This window comes from Acomys russatus, chromosome 21 (genome assembly GCF_903995435.1).
Source record: "Acomys russatus chromosome 21, mAcoRus1.1, whole genome shotgun sequence".
NCBI lineage: Eukaryota > Metazoa > Chordata > Mammalia > Rodentia > Muridae > Acomys > Acomys russatus.
Genome location: NC_067157.1, coordinates 42640222 through 42659041, shown reverse-complemented (window position 1 = coordinate 42659041; position 18820 = coordinate 42640222). Strand labels below are relative to the sequence as shown.

At 39.1% G+C, this 18820-nt stretch overlaps 1 protein-coding gene across 3 annotated transcripts in view; it reads right to left on the bottom strand.

Annotated features, from left to right (window-relative positions):
- The window catches only part of Stxbp5 (syntaxin binding protein 5), a 127859-nt gene that overhangs the window by 67735 nt on the left and 41304 nt on the right, over positions 1-18820 (bottom strand). For all 3 annotated transcript variants that reach the window (XM_051164257.1, XM_051164258.1, XM_051164259.1), the window contains exons 5-8: positions 12253-12387; positions 10937-11000; positions 5725-5808; positions 3803-3926 (exon numbers count right to left, since the gene is read on the bottom strand). In XM_051164257.1, coding sequence (XP_051020214.1) covers positions 3803-3926; positions 5725-5808; positions 10937-11000; positions 12253-12387 — 407 coding nt within the window. The remainder of the gene's footprint in view (positions 1-3802; positions 3927-5724; positions 5809-10936; positions 11001-12252; positions 12388-18820) is intronic.

Below are 18820 nucleotides of genomic sequence, written 5' to 3'. Positions count from 1 at the left end.
TCTGTTATACTTCTTGTATCAAACAACTTATTTCCTCAAAACAAGCAAACAGGTGTGTGCAGGAAACAGAAATATATTTTATAGAAACAATATATCCCATTGAGTAAATACAATTCCCAAATCTCCATTTAAGAGAATCACATATGCATAGCATATCATAATGTCCAGATAGTCTCACTTATATAGTTTATAATATAGTAGAGCCAATAAATATTTGTTGGCTAAATGAAGACAATTCTCAGAACAGCATGAGAAAGCTAGATAAGTTTCATCATTATTTCTAGTTATAGATAATAATGAGATTCAGAAATGCTAATTGGCTTCCCAAAGGTCACAGACTTCCTGCTTTAAAATCCCACATTAGGCTGATGTCGTATTATGTCTTCTGAACACATCTTTCAAGAATATACGAAGCTCTGGGCTGGAAATACAGCTCAGTTGGCAGAGTGCCTGCCTAACATGCATAGTGACCTGGGTTCAGGCTTCAGCCATGCAAAAAGGGAGCAGAATATATTAACATCCATTTTAGCATGAAGCATGGTAACACTAAATACCATGCCAATGCACTATGTACACTGTGCTGGTGGCTATCACCATCTAACTAATCAAAACTCACCAGAACTAATAATGCACAAAAATGTAAAAGTAAAGTATGTTTAAAGTAATTTAACAATCATTAGGCTAAAAATTAAAAGCAAGAAGTTGTAAGTATGAGAAAGTAAAGAACTAAATTTTATTCTATCAGAATGTCTGGTTGATAATATAAAAACTGTGTATCACAAATATACGATACAGAACAAATGGTGTCTTGTTTTGATACACAAGGCATATTTTTGTGCTGAAATGCACTGGAGTGGACTCAGGTCCTTGTGTAGAACTCAGCTGGTAACATAATTTAGTGCTAATAAATTACCACTGCTGCTGGCAAGCTAAGCTGTGAGAGACAAACTCATAAAATAATTTATAGAAATAAAATTACACATGTAATAAACTAGTATCATCAACATTTAGTCTGCTGTACTGTGTAAGTTTATTCTATTTCTTCACATATACAAGAAAATAATGCTCTTTATTTATATCGTTTACCTTTAACTTTGAAAAAATTAAAATAAATTGTTCTTTGCCTTACTGTGTTAATGGTAAGTTCAGCTAGTGACTCTTTCCTGCAAAGAGACTATAAACACTGTAGAAACTGATCTATATTACTTCTTTAGGTTTGCCTGCCAAGGGTAGGGGGATGCATTTATTGAATAAAAAAATCAAGGTTAAGTGGAAAATATTCATGTGGCAACATTGTGGCTCTAATCCATACAAGAAACATCAACAGAAATGAAAACTAGAGAGTAAAACTCTCAGAAAAAATGGCATGCAGTCTCCAAATTAAAGTAATTACAGCACTAAATATGAATAGAAATGGCTATTGATTTTAAAGTGGGAAAGTACAGCCTTATAGTAGAGACATGGCACATAGATCCCTAACCAAATGGCCATACATGAATATGGGACAACTGCAGAATAAAGCCCACTTGAGATGCTGAACAGTACAACCTGTATCTAAATCATGAAGAAACAAACTGTTCTCAAATAACTGACCAGGAGCTTTCATAATTTACCAGGTATTTAAGTTAAGAAAAGGCTCAAGAACTGCCCAGCTTAAAGCACTGGATGGCTATTACACCCACATCTAATTCATTGGCTCTTCAGATCAGAATATGTGCTTGTTACTAACAAAGGAAACAATGGAACCTTGAAGATGATTGGGTATCATACCTTGAAGTTACCCTCAAATAGTAAAAATTACAAAAATACCCTTGGTACTGTCTCTCTCTCTTTCCCTTTCCTATTCAGGTGCTAGGTATCAAATCCAGGGTCTCATGCTGGAAGAGTTCCACAACATCTGGGACTCCAGCTGTTGAGAGGAGGATGCAGGAGGATGAAGGTTATCCTAAAGCTACACGTAGACTTTGAGGACAAGCTGGGCTACATTAGGTCCTGTCAGGAAAAAGACCATCAGACAGGTACCAAGATGAGACCAAGGCTTACATCCTTCTACCATCTTCGGTAGAGCAGGAGCTTGTACTTGCATTTTCTCATGCAGCTGAAACAAAAGCTCGGGAGCTCATGGCCACTGCTGCCACACACTTCGTTTTCTATAGTCATAACTTCTAGGGGTTTGGGAGATCCTAAGATGTATGAGAATTTCCTTTAGCGCCAAAAAAAAGGTTAGAGACCTAGGCAGTAATGCAAAGAGCAAAAATATATGAGGAAAGCTAAGAACTAAGCAATGTCATCCACAAACAGGCCTGCATCAGATTTACATTTGGTACTTTTCTGGAAGATGACTGCTACTGAAAAGCAGAGGTGGAATATATTCCATGGACGTGCCGTCAAGGACTGTGGGTTTCCAGGAAACCTCTACAGAGGGAAAAAAAAACCCTGAGTTTTGTTTGCTATTCATTCCTCTGTTTGAGATAGGGTGCTGATATGCGCCCCAGGCTGGTCTTAAACTCAGGGTTCCCTGCGTCAGCTTATTGAGTGCTGTAATAAAACAGCAGGTGTGTGACAACACACGCCTGAGAGTTCAATTTTACTGCTTCTGTAACTTCCACATTGAAATACTTGGGGATATATATAACTTTTCCAAAATGGGAATTATGGAACAGATCCTCACTATGATTTTTCTAAACTTGGTATGAAGGTCCACTTAGGTTTGGGGTTGAGAGTATATATGCATATAATAAGTTAGGAGATACAAATTACAAAACAAAAAGAAGGCATTTCAGTCTGCTTAGGATAATTCCTCATAGAGTTCATAAATATCACTTATGCAGAAAGCAGTTAACACTGTAGCCTGAGTCTGCTATCCTTACAAAGATCAGCTTGCGCCAAGGGTGGTGGCGCACAGCTTTAATCCTAGCACTAGGGAGGCAGAGGCAGGAGGATCTCTGTGAGTTCAAGGCCAGGCTGGTCTACAAAACAAGCCAGGACAGGCAAGGCTACACACAGAGAAACCCTGTCTCAAAAACAAAACCAAAACAAAACAAAAGATCAGCTTGCAAACTTTCTTCTGGCTGATGTGTGGGAACTTCATTTCCATAGTGGCTCTTGCTGTATCCTGACTGATAAGTGGCCTCACTGCCTGAACTGTCTGAACAGCGAATATAGTCATGATTTTACATCCAAGAGTCCTGGAGTTTGGATATCTACTAAAACACAGAGTGCCTACCTGGCTGGCCCTAGAAAAATCTTAGACTTTGGACGCTGGGCCCAGTGAGACTCTTTGGTAGACAGTGCTCCCACGTGCAGTAACAGCTCCTTGCTGTCTGGCTCAATTCTCAGGCCAGGGAAAAGGCTCTTGGAACAAGACTGATTTCCTCAGCTTCACCCTATGTGCATTCCCATCCCCTGCCTCACACTCTTCTCATGTACAAACTCTTTGGGAAGAAGACTGTGTGCCTGCTGAGCCCGCCGGTCTTCCCAGTGACGTCACAAACTCTAGCTGACCTTGGGCCATGCTTCAATGTATAGAATTCTCTCCAGTTGAGGCCTTGATGTTTCACCTACACTGTCACATATACATTAGCAGCTTGTGACAATTTCAAGGTGAGACAAGTTTAAAATCTCTTAGAATTCACAACATGATCTGCTTTTTGGACAAATAAGAAAATGATACTCAGAAGATGCTACAGTATTCACTCCATGAAACAATCATAATATTCTTCACTCATTAAAACAGAAATAACTCCAAAGACAACAACAGCCCATTGCAATTGGGTGGTCTTTAAAATGGAGGCATCCTTACCATGAGGAGTGATGGTCTGTACAGGCTTAGCAGGGGACCTCACATTCCATATGGTCAAAGTGCCATCAGAATGACTGCAAATAAACTGCTTTCCTTCATGATGCCAAGCCACAGAGTGAATAGCCTACAGAAGGGTGGAGAATTCTATTATCAAACTAGTAATAAAGAGTTTGTCATTGATTTTAATAAATTTTTTAGCGTTTCTAAGCTGGTCAATATATTAACTACGTTCTCAAAATAACTTAGTCCTCTTATAATACAAATAGGACAATTCATACAGAAACTGTTTAATTCCTCTTTATCATTGTATTTCTTAACTGTGATTTAGGAAGCTATGATAATGACATATGCACTATTTACTGAGAAGTTCAGAAAAGAATACTTAGAGCTTCTCAGAATAAGCCCTACCAAAGCATGAACTACCAAGTTATTACAAACAATGCCTGATTAAACAAATTAGCTACATTGAGAGATTAGAGTTTTTTTAATGAACCCCCCAAAAAAAATCTATCCTAAAATTCAAGACATATATTTGGTTAAGATCAATGAAAACTCTACAAAATGAACATCATAGAATATTTACCTTAGAGTAATTATGGAGGTGACTTTTAATCTAAGGAAACCACCTCTTTTCCTTTTAATTATTTTATTTCATGTATGTTAGTGTTTTGCCTGAATGTGTGTCTGTGAGCCATCTGTGGTCCTAGTGCACACAAACAGAGGCCAGAAGAGGATGCTGCATCCTATGCGAATGGGGGCCACAGACAGTTGTAAGGTACCCTATGGATGCTGCCAATCAAACCTGGGTCCAATGAAAAGCACCTGGTGCTTCTTAACCACCTCTCTAGTCCTTCAAGGAGACCTTACCTGCGTGACGTCACTTCAGAAGACCCTCTGTTGATTAGACTATACTTCTAATCCACTATCCAGAAAGCATTTTATGTGTTCGTCCTATAATTTTTGTTGTTGTTTTGGTTTGGTGTTTGTTTGTTTTGTTCTAAATTATGACTTTTTTCTATAAAATCTTATTTTTAGAAAATCAGTTCCTGATGTTTGCTTTGAATTTCTTATTTTCAGGTCATGGTGATGTATTTATCGGTCTTAATGGTTAACTGACTTAAAAGGTGCCCTGCTGAGCTATCACAATTGCACAGCACAGCAAGAAAGCATTCAATTGGAACTTTAAAAAAAGTTTCTATTATACACACATAGTTAATTCAATGTCTGCTTATGTGGGTTCCTTGTGTGCTTGTAAACTTAAGCTAAAATTATACCGTATTTTAATACAGGTTGTATGAAAACATTTACATGATGATGAGCACAGAGACTGTCAATGCCAATACCCAATGCAACATTTCAGATTGAAAGGATTTTGGTCCAAAAGAAACTTAAGCCATTCCAAAATCTCAATCTTAAAATAAGCCATACCTTTATGTGTACTATAAGTGAAAATCATCTTCACAAAGTTTGACCAGTGCTGAGAAGCCAAACCAAAGCTATTTAAAATCTTGTTTAATAAGAGAAAAATGTATCTATTGTTTTGAGAAGTGAGCTCTGAACAGTGTGGCCCGGATCTAACGTAGGAGAGATGCGGGATTGTGCTGTAAATAGAGCATGTGAAGATCTGTGCAGCTACTATGTGAGCTATGAGTTGACATGGCTTCCCAGAGAGAGCACCATGACTCAGCAGGTTTGCAGATGAATGACAACACCACCCAGTGTGTTCTAACTCCCCAAACACAGATGACAGTGATGTTGGCATGCTACTAATGAAAGCAACTTTGTGTTTTAAGGCAATTAGAAAAGTTTCTGTAAATAACCTAAAATCAAGTCTAAGCTAAAGCTTAAAATTCAATTCTAAGAGAAGATGCTATGAATTATAACAATGACAGATCTTTAATGAGAATAAACATTGCCGTTACCTCATCATACGTGTATCTGTAGTCAGCCTTCTTTGACTTGAGGTCCCATAAAACTACTGTTCCGGATTCAAAGCCAATCAAAAGCTGGAGAAAGGAAACACCACATTATGAAGGAATGATTTATCTACTCCATAAAATACTTCCTTGTGAAGAATAAAGCTAATCATCGTTAACATCCTTCGAGCATGAAACTCTAACATCACTAACCAATTGCAGTGAGAGTGACAACTGAGGCCACTGCAGGGGAATTTGCATGCCTTTGACGATTAGTGACTCAAAATACAACTGATACTGAAAAGAAAAAGCAGACTTTTTGAAGTCATGAATCCACATCCTAATACATTTCTAAGAAATTACTAATAAAATGCACATTTGTATGTGCCTGAGATATTACATACTTCCCAAGATATATATCACCAAGGAATTTCACTCAATGTACATACTAATTAATTTCACATTGTCACACATACTCCTTCATGAGGTTCAAGCTCAATTTCCAAGAGCCATACCACTTCCCAACATTAACCAGAAAGGCAGGATGCTCAAGACTGCTCGCAGCCTCTGGAGCCTCCTGCTCTCGCCACTGTGTGTCCTGATCTGCAAAGCTCATCAGTCAGCTGTCAGTCAAAGAGCTTGGCTGTCATCATGAATGTTAGTTCCCGCCTTCCACAAGAAAAACCATCGAGCAAATTTCAGATGATGTTCTGTAACTCTCTAATTTATTATCCCTCTATTTGTAGTACCTCCCTCCTGGAAAAATATAGGAAGACCTCTTTTTGGACCAATCTCACACTGTGGTTGTAGGACCAGTTATGAATTCCACAGCTGAGAGGGAAATGTATGCTTCTACTTACAGTGTCAGCCTCCTCATTCTTTTCATGATAAAATCTAAACTCACCCTCACAACTATAAAACTTATCACTATCTGTTTGCTACTTAGTTCTCCAGAATCACCAGGCATGCCTCTCCTGCCCAACACACTCCATCTGCTGACTCTGGAGTTTATTTCTCTGTGCACACTCATATTTGAGTTTTTGTGCATGCTGCCCTCCTGTCTGAGGATGCCATTTAAACGAATCCTCTGATTAGTCCCACATATCCTTTAGATGTAGTCTTAGCAATTGTTGCTTTGGGGAAGATTACCAAATGTTAAGTCAATGCCCTTCCAATGTCCTTCCAATGTGCTCTAGTAACAATCAATCCTTTTCTAGTCTGAAGGGTGACTTTATAGCCTTTTTGGTATTTGAATTTCCCTGAAGATTATAACACTGGTTCATTGAGTAAGGACTAATACTATATTGTTTGTTATTATACCTTTAACATATGTCATGAAACCTGGAATGTTCCTGCCTTATAAACCCTGCAATGTCCATCTGCTGCCCCACACCCTTGTCCCAGAGTGATGGTTAGCAGTGACTACTATTTTGATAGGCTCTAGAGTCAGAAAAGAGACAGGCTTCTGGCATGGCTGTGAGGGCTATCTTGAAGATGCTAACTGAAGCAGGAAGACCCACCCTAAAGTTAGACAGCACCCTTCCACCGTCTGGGCTCCTGGACTGAATGAAAAGGAGTAAGCTGAACATTCGCTATAAGAGGTAAAATATAGTCACTTCACAGATTTGTAACTTTATGGAATTGGCTTTGCCTATTCACATTTTAATAACCTAAGAAAGTCACAGTAAAGTTTTGGCCTCATTTAACCAGCCATGACATCCTAATGACATTAGAAATATGTGCAAACAGGTTGAGGTGTAATGGCCACAGGCTTCTTCGATCTTCTCTACAAAGGCAAGAAAAGGAAAATAGGAACCTAAGTTATCCATAAAGTCCTTGGACAATCTCTGCAGGATTTACTCCGACTAGAAAGCTTCATCTTGCAGTAGTGGCAATTAATGCAGACTCCTACCTGGTCAAAGTGCTGAGAGTGACTATTTAGTTCTTAGCCCTAAAAGGGACATCCATATCATGACCCCTACCCCATGCCATGCACACACAGACACAGGCACACAGACACAGACACACACACACACACATACACAAATACACATACAGAATAAATTGGGAAACATCATGAAATCAGAAAATGGGAAGTGGGAAAGGAGGGAAAACTAAGAAACAGTTTTCTGGACATAACATGGCTATGGAGCTCATAAACTCACAGGCACTGTGGTCAGCTGAACAAGCTCTAGCCTGTTGTAGTAGGGATGGGAGGGGCACATGAAGCTCTGCCCTGGCTGAGGAGCTACTGACAGCCACAGCTCCTGAGGGGCTTCATATTTGCTGCCACTGGAAAGCTGTCAATTCTACAGTAATTAAGACATACCTATGCTCATAGTAACAACCCCAACTAAATCCAGTGGTAACTAAAAATAAATAACCATAAAGGGGCTTGTTGGGGGAGAGAAAGGGTCCAGAGAGTAGAAAAGAGGCAAAGAGAATAACAGAGGTATAATATTCGTGTGTGAAACTCTCAAAATTAAAATAAAAAACATTTTTAAAAAATTTGTTCCTAATAGAATGTTATATAACTCAGGAAGATGTAAATAATTCTGTATATTGCTAACTAATTTCCCTTTTTTTTTTTTTTTTGTTCTTAGTAGGCTGTTATATAACTCAGGAAGATGTAAATAATTTTGCATGTTGCTAACTAATTTCCTTCTAAATTTTCTCTCATAATCAAACATGATGGTCAATACTTGCAATCCAAGCACTTGAGAAACCTTAAAACAAAAGGATTGTGAGATCTAGGCCAATCTGTGCTACAAAGTAAAATTCTGTATAAAAACAAACAAACAACAAAAACAAACAAACAAAGAACAAACAGCCTGGAGATTAGTTGGGGAACTGACAGAATACTCAGCATGTGCAAGGCCCTGAATTCAACTTCCACCACCAAATATGAATCAATAAAAAGTTGTTTTTTGTGTGTGTGTGAATAGCTACAGCTGTATGTAGTTCACAGGAGCAGCGATACACGTGCGTCTATAACAAAGGTGGTGAATCACACATACCGTAACATTTGCACAGCTCAAGTACTATGGATGTGGAAGGGAAAATATTTCTTCCAGAATTATCTCGGCTACCTATAGATACACACACACACACACACCCCACACACACCCCACACCCCCACGTATATATCACACACTTTTATTTGGACCGTAAAGTGTATAAAGGAAGTCAGCAGGAATGGTAAGATAGTCATACAAACAAGATTGACAGAAACCAAAGACCAAAGCATGGAGGCAGCAGGGAGAAGTCTGCACTTGAGGACCAGTAACTATTGGCTTCAGCATGTGCTTCTAGTGAGGATAGCGTGAAAGGCAAGGAGAGCCAGGGCTCCATCCTAAGGAAAGCTCGGTTGCCCTGTCAGCGAGAGACTGAAGACAAAACATGATGAGAAGGACACTTAAAGCAGGCTGACCTTGAAGGCAGGACTAGACCTGGACCTCAGGCACCTATGCAGAAGATGAAGTAGAAACACAGTGTGGGCCAGGGAAACACTGCCTGCCAGACACAACTGAACCGATGCACATAACAACTCACAGACATTGTGGCAATACAAACAGGACCTGCACAGGTTCAAACCAGACACAATCCCAGCATCAAGGAGAGCAGACACAAAGTCCCAACCCTAACCATGAAGCTGTTTGAAATCCATACGTACAGGGAAGGGCAAATCAGCTGTCTCTAATGGAACAACACTGGGTATATTAACTGCACTCCAGGGCTGGCTATTGCACAGAATAGTTGGACAATATGCAACAAACTCCTCTCTCTCTCTCTCTCTCCCTCTCTCTCTCTCTCTCTCTCTCTGTGTGTGGGGTGGGTGGGTGGTGTGGGGGTGTGTAGGGAGGAAATGCATGAAGTTAGTGGGGGAGGAGGTGGGGAGGAGCTAGGGCGGGGAAACATGTTTTAAAAATATATTGTATAAAAATGTTAATGAAGGAGGAGGAGCAGGAGAGTGTATACTGATGTCCTCATGAGAGAAGACCCCACAGAGAAGTGCTGAGCTGACTCAGTGAGCAGCTCTAGGTAGAGGGAACCTTGCTAATCCACTAGGCTTTTCACTCAGGGGCTGAGGTTTTAAATAAATATCTTGTATAAAAAACAAAATAGTGATAGTCAGGTTACTATACATTTGCTTTATGTAAAGCTTCTTTCCAATCATATAATTCTAAAGCCACCGGCCAACTCCAAACAGTCCAGGCACATTTTGTTTCACAGGAGCAAGCTAAGAGAACAGTGGTAGATAACTTATAGGTTTCCCCTTTCTCACTAATTGTGAGAAGAAAACATTTGGGTCAAATCCCTCCATAAGATAAAGTTTTGGACCACTGATATCTAGCAAACTTTCTGGTGCTCATTCAGGGTAATATCCTAAAATTACATAGGTAGAAAAATGTCACTATTAAATGGAACTAAAAGATGGTTTAAGTATGAAAACAAAAATTCACTGAAAAGAAAATTGTATTATTTTTTAATGTATTAAATAACTCAAACTAACAATGGCTAAATACAGACCGTATAAGTACAAAAAAGTTAAATAAGATTTTAAAACACAACAAAAATATTTCTATATTATTTGAACTTATTTATGAAGAAAATTTTAAGGAGCTGAGATATAGTCTACTATAAGATAATTTAAAATATGATAAGCACTTACAAAGCTGTGAATTAAATTAGTAAGAAACATACAATCCCCAAAGAAAAGCTGTCTGCATTATCAGAAAATCATGAAAAATATTCTAAATACGTCAAATACAAATGAGTACCTTAAATTTATTAAATATTACTTATGCTTTAGTATTTTAGCCCTTTCATTAGCAATCGCTCTAGTTTTCCACCTGGCTCTTTTTTTTTTTTTTTTTTTTTTTTTTTTAAGATTTATTTACTGCTTATACAATGTTCTGCCTGCAGACCAGAAGAGGGCACCAGATCTCATTTATAGATGGCCACGAGCCATCATGTGGTTGCTGGGAAATTGAACTCTGGACCACTGGAAGAACAGTCATTGCTTTTAACCTCTGATCCATCTCTCCAGCCCTTAGCTGGCTCTTCAAAATGAATAACAAGCTGTTACATTATTCGATAGACAAACTTTGATCCAATTTCAGCTTCTTGAAAGTACAGCCCTAAGGTGGTTTGCATATTTAAAAGTCAAAGCATCATGGATTTAATTAAAAAAATATTTGTTTTAAAAAAATTCTACCTTCCCCTCATCCATGGGATTATCACTTATATGGACAACAGGTCCTGGGTGAGATTTGGATGACCTGAAAAAAACAAAAATAAGGTGTTTTACTCAATTAAAAGTTTTAATATTCACTACAATAACAAGATTCATTCATTTATGAAGAAAATAGTTCAGTAAGTCACCAGAGAAAAAATAGTGAAAATCATATGGATGTAAAACAAGAAACTGTATAATTGCATTTACTATATAGGAAAAAAATTCAATTTAGTCAAATATTTATTTAGCACAGAAAATTCCTTTTCAATGTAGTATTTTAATATTAAAATAATGCAACATTTAGTGCTAGGTGTCAGCTGGAACATCCCAACCAATTCTATGGCTCATAACATAAGTTTAAAAAACTGTTTATTTTATTTTATTTTTAAGAACCCACAAATTAATGCTACCAATACCTATCCCAGAAAAAGAGAGAACATATAGGTAGAAATATCACTGGAATAACGGCCATGCCTTTGGAGAAGGTATGTATCTGCTCATGAATGATGCCGATTGGGAAGCTGCACCACTTCATAACTGTGAAGACTTAGACAGCCTCTACTCACTAGATGTCATGAGCAACTGAAGAACAAACTGAAAACCCACACTTCCAACAAAGGGTAGGAGGGCCTGACACAGGAAGGCAAACTAGCTTTGAACAGACTATTCTATCTGTTGTCTGAGATATCTCACATTTCTTTTCTCTGTCAAAAGATTAAAACTGTAGAGTGTGTTTTTTAAAGAGTCTTGCTAACAGCTTCAAACCTTTATTCTTAACATTGTAAGTAAAAACTTAAAAAAGAGATCACACACACACACACACACACACACACAAACTTTCAGGAAGTGAAAATCAGCACTAGAGATTTTGGGTACCACAGTTTAATCTGGTTGTTGTTAATCTTGGTGATATAGTAATTTTAACAAACATTTACATTTCTTTGTTATTAGAAGATACGAAAGAGTAGCCTACATCAGTATTTGATAAAGACTGGCAACAACACATTAGTGGTTTGTGACCACCATTTAAAAGAAAACTAATTAGAAGATTAAAGAAAAATAATTTAATTAGAAAATAAATGATAAATGCGAACGTTTTCAACCTAGCAGAAATAACTACTGCATTGCAACTGTCAAATGTAACAATTTATACACAGGTGAAAATATAAAATATTATACATTTAGAATTTATACAAGATAACTTATAATGTTTATATGAGATAATTTATAGTTATATAAGATATAAGCTACTTATATTTGATATGTTCAGACATGGAATATTTGCTCAGACTTACAGTTCAATGGCTTTATTCCACATAATGACATAGCCTGAGAGTGTGAAGGACTCCACGTTGACAATATGTATATTACCTCGTTCAGTGCCCACATAGAGCCACTTACTCTGAAAAGGCAGATGGCAAAATGTAACCCTGGGAGAGAAAACACAGACAGGGGGGAGATTAGAGACTGTCTGGTACACTTTCCTTGACTCTATTAGATAGTTACTTATGATATATAATTAGAAAAGGCAAAACTTTTTATATTTTATGATTAAGTTTAAAACATTTTATATTTTATTATCAAAAAATCTTTCATCTATTAACTGTAATTAATATCTCATCCTGCTAATGAAGCTTGTATGTCAAAAATATGACCTTAGAGCAAGCAGCATGGTATGACCAAGACAGAAGGGGTTTTGAAGAAAGAACATGTTTCAAATCTGGCTCCATTATCTACTGTGTACCCTTGGGCACACCACAGACCTAACACTTAAGCCAGTGCTCAACCTTGGTTAAAAATAATAACAATAATAACTAATTCATAATGAGAATACGTACTACTAAACTACATCTACCAATGTAATGCTAGGCCCCTGGCAAAAGGAAATACAGTGTGTTTGCTATTCCCATAAATGCACAATTTCATTACAGAGACTTTGCAAGATGAGAATACATATTTAAACAAGGAAATATAGCTTATGTTCTTATGCCTTTTTAGAGTAAATGTTCAAGCATACTTTAAGGTTTAGACATTTGTATTATTTAATACTTTATATGATTAAATGTACTCTTTATATTTTGAAATAGTAGCATATAAATAAAAAGATATTTTTGGAATGGGGTAAGTCTAAGCACAACCCTGATTTAAATCATATTTATGTCTTGTACATATAGCCTGGAGGTAGTTTCATATAACTTAAGTGCCTGAATTTTGAATGAAATCTGTTCTCTAAAGCCAAGTATAGAATTTTCCATTTATTGTGTCATGTGCGTACTTGATGTTTCAGATCTTAGATCATATCCTGTTTCAGATAGTCAGATTAGGAATGATCAACCTGTATTTTGCTATTTCCAAGGCAGTAGAAAATCTATACCACCCTTTTGAAAACCTGAATGAATAAGGAAAATAAAAAAATTTGATTAATGGAAAAATGTAGTCTCTTAATTAGGATAATGAGTCATCAGAATATGATATATACATTAAGTTTCTATTTTTAATTCATGGTACTTATAACTCAATAAAGCTACCTAACATTTTGTTTAAACAGATCTGTAGATTTAGGAATTATGAGAAATTATCTATAGACATGAGTAATAGCTTGACTGCCTAGATTAAATTTCCAGGTCTTAGGTAAATGACTGTTTTTCAGTGCTCATTTCCAGTAGCAAACACACGATCTCACACATCCACCTGAGGGTCAGTAGGACGAAGCATGTTAGGTGCTGAGGCAGGGCCTGACACTAGGAAATGTTAGCTCTATATTGTTAAAACCAAATTACACTCACTAGCTGCACATATGGCTTAGCAACTGATGAAGAGCACTGGCTACTCTTTGGAGGACACGTCTTTGAGTCACAGCACCCACATGGTGATGCACAACATGGCGGCTGTAAGCTGACCCATGTGGGTACTAGGAACCAAACCTAGTCAGTTAGAAATGTAGCCAGGGCTCTTAACAGCTCAGCCAACTCCTGAGTCCCCCGCAATTCTGTTTTCTAAGACTGGTCATGCTAGTAAAGGGACAGTCAGAAACACAGTGTAGAAGTCAGGGCTGAGACACATGGACTTGACTCACTATAACTAACAATGCTTTCAACCTGTTACATAAAGTTGACCAAATTTCCCAGTTTATAAATTTAGAATTTGCCCTTCTTTATTGAGAGATTAAAGGGTAAAATGAAGATGAAGCAAGCTTTTTTTTTCTTTATACAAGTAACAAACAAAAAGGCAAAGACTACTTTAAAAGAGTGACATGAACTTACTTTTGTATATGTACATGAATGAGTGTGTGTGTGCATGTGTGTGTGTGTGCGTGCACGTGTGTGTGTGTGTGTGTGTGTGTGTGTGTGTGTGTGGTGATCCAGGGGATTTGTTGTTGTTGTTGTTGTTGCTGTCATGCAATGAAATCAAGCAACTATCCCATAACACTGTTACAATGAAGGGCCTTGGGACAAAGACGTGTCGAACTTGGAATATTCTCAACAAAGGGTGAAAAGCACACGCTCTGTAACATTGTTAGCAGCTGTGCCAAAGGCAGCAGAGGTCTGAGAGGCATTCACAAGCTCTGGTTAATGTTTGTCAATGTTTTGAGGGGTAGCACATGAGACAGACAGGGGTCAGGGGTCAGGCCCTCAGGCAGATCCCACCAGGCATTTGAGAATGGCTGCCTAGATCAGCATCCAGCTGACTGAGGACGGGGACCACTCATGCCTCACAGGGCTGTGCCACTGACACGGACACTATTAGCAGAGAGACCACTGGTCACTGCTGCCCTTTCAGCCTGAGGATGTTTTCTCACGCAGCATGAGATAGCTGAGCTACTACTATGATAAATCCAAATGATTTTAGTTTAAAATGAAGCAAAGGTATAAGAATCAAATAGGAAAATAAAGTCTTACACTTAGAAAATTCAGTTTTAAAATGGCAGAAAAACATAGTGCATTCACAAGGCTGAATACTATCTGGAATCAAACCCGAATTCATATTCGCCATCCTCCCTTGCCCCTATGTGCACATTTATACAAACTTGCTATATTAAACTTCTTTTTTCTTAACTTTCTAACATTGTTTACAAAATGAGCAGGGCATGAAATATTTGAGATGGGGAAAGAGTTCATTTTTTTCTTTTTCTAAGTAAAAAAATTTTATTTCCTTATGTGTATGTCAGTGTGTGTGTGTATGCGTGCGCGCATGCGCATGTATATCTGGTGTGTGTGTGTGTGTGTGTGTGTGTGTGTGTATGTATGTATGCGTATGTATATGTGTGGATATATGTGAACCATGGTACACATGTACACTTCTGGGCACAACTTTCTGGAAACAATGATCTCCTCTACCATGGGTTCTGGGAATCAAACTCAGGTGGCCGGTCTTCTGTGGCAAGGCCCCTTTCACCTGCTGAACCATCGCTCGTGCTTTGGTTTCGTTTTTGAGTCAGCGGCTGATACATATAGCCCAGGCTACCCCAACACTTCACATGTATATGTCTCTTCACACATGGACCTCCGGACTCACATTCTGGGCTTTGGTACATTTGCTCTCTCTTGTAAATCACTGTATCTAATTTTCATAGCTTTGGGGGATAGCCATAGTGTATCTAGTAAAGCAAGGGCCACCAGCACCTCATTTTTTTCAAAACTAAACTATCTTGGGTATTATAGAGCTTTCTTTTGCTATGTAACTTTTAGAATCACGAACAACCTTTTTTAAGCTTCTCACTGCAATGCCACTGCATTTATAGATGAATCTGGGCTATCTGTGTGAGCACTGGGTTGAGACTATCAGCGGTGGGCACACAACTGAAGGCAATGACTCTTCTCCCAGATCTATTGATCAAATATGGTCCATCCATGAGGGGTAGGGAGCCCCTCCTCTGTCCATGTCTGGCTATAATGTCTTATTTTTCAATGTGACTAATGGTACAAGAATTAGGTGGCTCTTTCAATGTAAGCTGATTTTAGCCACAAGTTTTCTGCAATTACACCTTGACCATTCCTGTTCCCTCCAAGGTTCTGCTTTTGTTACCATTTCCTCATCAAAGGAAATTTCCATATCATCCACCTTGGTCACAGACTTAGCTCAGATGTTCACTTTTATTCAAATAAACTAATCTTGGCTTTAGGTGGGAGTTAGCAGGAAAGCATGGAAGGGGCATCGGCGCTCCAGGAGAAAGGGGAAGTGAAAACTGCGTAAGCGGCTTGTTTGCAGACACCTAGGCAGGCTGAAGTCTAACGGAGCACGTCAACTACGGTAAAGTACATCGAAGGGAAAGGCGGTACTGTGCAAGGGAGCATGAGCACGCAACACCAGGGCACAAGCTCTGACCGTCACAGCACAGACGCGGGAGTATAAACGTTAGGCAAGGAAACCGCCCAGACCTAGGGCCAGCGAAGAGAAGGCAGCCCTTGCCTGCAGCTGTGCAGCCACAGCCACGTCACCTTGTCCTATCTCTTCCAGTCCAAGCTAGCAACACTTTTACAGACTGATTTCTCAATAATAAATTAAGTCAGTAAATGCTACTGGGTTCCACACCACTGCACACTAGTCACGCTATCTTCTGAGAGTAGCCCTCTCTAGGCTCTTCCTAAGACACAAGGCTGAGATGTTTAAACTACCCAGGTCTTCGGTCTGGTTAAGAACAGTGGGATTTTCTTTTGTTTCTTAAAGGAGCCTCTTGTGAAAGCAAACACTGTGGGGAGATTTCGAGTCATTCGGTATAGCCATTATCTTGTATTTTTCTCTAGGCTACATTTTCAAAAAGCACACTCTCCTTTACCACCTCCATCGGTGTGTGAATTCTAGTCAAGTTTTGGTTCCTTTTATACTTTTTCCTTCATTTTAGCACGCTCTTCTTGCATTTTATAATGAAGAAGAAAGACACACCTTCACATTTTTTCCTGGGAAAGCTCACCTGCAAACATATTCTAATCATGGATTCATTGTGAGGGAGACAATTCTCTGATGTTTTGTGTCCCCTGTGGAAAGAAGAACCACCGTCTCTCGGTTCCACTAACACATTCCTGAAAACGGACAGACAGGAGCCCAAGCAGCCGGTTTGCGGCAACTGTAGGCTTTCCTCTCATGTTTCTCAACATTAAAGACTCATCTACCCACTGTCACATTCACAAACCACTACCACATGTTTCAGCCAGTCATCTCGCACATACACCACCACATAAGACTACTTACTATTGACATCACGGTGGTCCTAAGTTCAGCTAGACACACTCTGCAATGCTGTTATGAAATGCTGCTCTCTAGGCAGAGTGTGGATGCTACCATCTGGGAGTTAGAACAAAGTGAGTCCCCAAACCAGAGATTCACAAGATCTGGTCTGTGATCCTCACCTGAGATTAGAGTCCCTCCCTCCTGCCAATTGCTTCCACCCAGCACGTGATCCTGCCTGGGCTACAGGAGACAAGGGGGAGGGGGACAATTGAAAGGGGGATTCGATGTGTGCAACTTTCAGGAGTTGGTCACCCACCCTAGGATGGGTCTCTTCCATGCTCAAGCTGGTCCTTGGATTACATCCATTCTGGTAACTCTTCACCCCAGCTCCTGCCACCCAGCCCTCCACCTCACGGGCTCAGCAAGCTTGACTTAGGGAGGGTTCATTTTGTTCGTTGGCTGGTTGGTTGGTTGGCTTCGGTGTTTTGTATTGTTTTTCCCCTCTGTCAATGGTACCTAGTTGACCAGATATTTGTTTCTCCTCAGGAATAGTATCAACATGTGTTTGCAAAATGAAACCACCGAAGGATTCATTTCTTAGAGCACAGCCTCTTGCTAAGTGACAGCGTCTCCAGAAAAACCATGCTAGTGTTCACTGCTACGTAACAACCACTGTAAACTTAGGGCACTGACACAAGACTCGCTTATTATTTCAGATTCTGTTGGGAACATGTCTGGATCCTGCATCTGGAAGCTCTCTGTTTAGCAACATAAAAGCCTAAAATGCAGGTTACTGAGCAGCCCAACTGTATTCCTAAATATCTTTCTGAAATCACTGTGAAATAATCTTCTCCAAGCTCATTTGTGCTGCTGGAAAAATTCAGCTTCTGCTGTTGCAAGACAGCCTTTGTCTACACGTCCTAACCCCACCACAGACCTCACGATGGGTCTCACTCCGTCTCCATGGACAACACAGAAACAAGTCCTTTACTGAATCCGTCAGGAAGACTCCGGGCCACTGGTAACAACTGTCTATCTTAAGGTGAACTGCTGAACTGGGATGTCATCACACCTCCCTTAGGAAGGCGAGGTGCTTAGGTCCCATGCCCACGGCCTTCCTCAGGTTCCTACTTTGGAGCGGCACTGTCATGGGGCATGTGACCACTGCTACGGCTTTTCTAGAGTAGCTGGAACAATGTTTTCTTACCAACAGGTCATAAGGAACTCAGTCTCCTTATACTTTCTGAAAGGTGACTGGTTTTAGTACTTTCCTAGTGATAGATTTTTTTAAATTTAAATTATTATTTAATAATTTCAATACATATTTTTAAAAATTCCCAAATCTGAAGCACTATTTTACATCCACTCCTCCTGCTCAGTCCTCAGCATCCTGGGCTGCATGCCATCTGCATAACACAATGAACTACGCTATTTCTAACAGCACCAACCACTGTCTAAGTGGTTTTTTAAGGTAAGGAAGGCGGCTCACTTGTTCACTCATTTGTTTTCATATTTCTATAGGACTTATCTATTGAATAAAAGATATGAACCTACTCTTATATTCATATTTTATAATATGGTCCCTCCTTTCATCTAATCTTTTAAATGTTAATTTATTGTAAGGCCCCTATGTAATCTGAATATCTCTTTTCTTCTGTCCAAAGTTTAGGCTTTCATAGCTCTACCTGATCTCAT